Below are 2,500 nucleotides of genomic sequence, written 5' to 3' on the forward strand. Positions count from 1 at the left end.
ACCTCTACACTTTAACGATGGTTTCGTTGACCTTTGACCTTTTTCAAGGTCACAGGTCAGCGTCAAAGGAAAAATTAGACATTTTATATCTTTGACAAAGTTCATCGGATGTGATTGAAACTTTGTAGGATTATTCTTTACATCAAAGTATTTACATCTGTAGCCTTTTACGAACGTTATCAGAAAAACAAGGGAGATAACTAGCCTTTTCTGTTCGGCAACACGTACACAACTTAACGTTGGGCTTTTCTCGGAAACTATAAAAGTGACCGGGCTCAAATTTTATGTGAACGTGACTCCCAGTGACCTCTACACTTTGACGTCTGCTTTGGTGACCTTTGACCTTTTTCAAGGTCACAGGTATGTCTTGAAGGAAAAAAATTGAAATATCATATCTCTGAAACTATTCATCGGATTTGATTCAAACTTTATAGGATTATTCTTTACATCAAATTATTTACATCTGTATTGTGTTGTGAATAGCAATTTCTTCCTGTCCATCTGATGCCTCATATAATATTCAGAACTGCGAAAGTGACTCGATCGAGCGTTTGCTCTTCTTGTTTTAAAGTGACACTAGCAGTTCCGACAATTAATTACGTCTCTCATATCAGTCTTTTAAACGAACAGCACCCGAGAGTCATTCTGAGTATAAGCTGAATTCCATGTTTACTGAAGAGGCCCACTGTCCCTTGCCGCAACGACTCTGTCCCTTGAAGAAACTCCAACGACTCAAAGTTGTGTATCATTCTTGAATAAAGGTGGACATGAAGCACATTAGCTAATGAGCTTTGATTGATTGATTGATTGATTCATTCATTCATTCATTCATTGATTGGTTGATTGATTGATTCATTCATTCATTCATTCATTCATTCATTGATTGATTGATTGGTTGATTGATTGATTGATTGATTCATTCATTCATTCATTCATTGATTGGTTGATTGATTGATTGATTGAGTTGCTGGGTTTTTTTTGTCGACGTTTGCTTTGATTTGCGAACGACGGACACAAAGGCGAATTTGGCAACATTAACAATTAACTAACTAATCTCGTTTATCCCATACAGATCGAGAGCCCTATACAAGTTAAAGTCCCATTGTCGACTGGTACAGGTAACCGAGACTAAAAACTACCAATAGGTTTCAAAAGTTATATATGATCATGTATACGAAAAAACAAATTCACGTAAAAATGGCAAAGCAAAGTGGTATAAAAACGTACATAAAATGTCTACATATTCACAGCTTAGTTATCGCAAGTCATTTTGATGTGTCTGTTGTTCGTCCAATAACCAGGGGAAGTAAGCGCGCTTTATGCATACGACATGTGTAATGGAGTAAGCGAGAGTTATACGGAACCTTTCTCCTGGCACCTGAGAGAATTGACAAGCATTGAAATGAACAAGCGACTTTCATCCTGTTCAAGTTCGTCCGCTTTAAAGACCAACAAATCGAAGTTCATATGAATGTTTCGTTTTGTCAATAATTCAGCTTTCACTAACTTTGATTACCTATCTTGCTTTGTTTTTCTATTGAACAGATACACAAATCCAAAAACACAAAAACTGCCAACGTTCCAATTTTCAGAATCAAAAAACAAGAAAGGTAAGTTGTTGGAACGTTTGTTATTGACAAAAATACGTTACATTCACAAATGTATCGACCCAGCGGTCTTTTTGTAAATAATTGTTTGTCTAAAAGACCGTTGGGTCGATATTACTGTGAATGTAACGTGTTTTTGACAATAACAAACGTTCCAAAAAGTTACCGTTCTTGTGAACAGATACACTTCAGTGAAACTACCGTTACCTGACTTGGCGTACGCAGCAATGATGACGTCATCCTCTCTCATGGGCATGTTGCGTAGGTTGTTGAGATGTTCCTCGGTGGAGGCCTTGACACGGAAATGAAAGACAGGCTCGGCGTTCCCACTCTCGGTCTTGCTGCCAACTGCCGGGGGCTGTTTAACGGCACTTACATCGCTGGTCCCAATTCTCTTGGTCGCTTCATCAGCAGGAGCAACCACGGAAAGATGTGTGTCCATGTTTTCAGGGGTTTTGATGTCTTGCAGACGTTGACTTGGTTCAGCTGATATTCTGAAGATAATGACGTGACATCAGCTGACGAAAAAGTCTGTTTCTATGTACTATGTTACATGTACATAAGGACATATAAAATAAGGCAGTCGACTTACATTTGGACTCGTCGAGTACGCTACATCTCTCAGCGTACCTCAACTGGCTACATAACCAAGGTGACCACATCAATACAGTGATGCCGGTTTTCAAGGTAATAGTCGATGTTCGGAAAACACCCTGTCGGGTTGGTATGGGTTGAAGCAAACTTTCCCACCTGACTCTAAAATAGACCAATCACGCGAGAGGTGTGGCTGACACACGTGGATAAGGAGCACGTGTGAAAAGCTTGCCTCGATAAAAGCCCGTAGCGACACAATTATCCGCGGAGTTTGTCTGCGCACTGCTGCGCATGGTAGT

At 39.7% G+C, this 2,500-nt stretch overlaps 1 protein-coding gene across 3 annotated transcripts in view; it reads right to left on the reverse strand.

Annotated features, from left to right (window-relative positions):
- Positions 1 to 2,500, reverse strand: part of LOC138976654 (sulfotransferase 1E1-like) — a 52,351-nt gene that overhangs the window by 7,034 nt on the left and 42,817 nt on the right. For all 3 annotated transcript variants that reach the window (XM_070349526.1, XM_070349525.1, XM_070349527.1), the window contains exon 2: positions 1,815 to 2,101. In XM_070349526.1, the coding sequence (XP_070205627.1) occupies positions 1,815 to 2,049 (235 nt within the window). In that variant the 5' untranslated portion in view covers positions 2,050 to 2,101. The remainder of the gene's footprint in view (positions 1 to 1,814; positions 2,102 to 2,500) is intronic.

Source organism: Littorina saxatilis, linkage group LG9, assembly GCF_037325665.1.
Source record: "Littorina saxatilis isolate snail1 linkage group LG9, US_GU_Lsax_2.0, whole genome shotgun sequence".
Lineage (NCBI taxonomy): Eukaryota > Metazoa > Mollusca > Gastropoda > Littorinimorpha > Littorinidae > Littorina > Littorina saxatilis.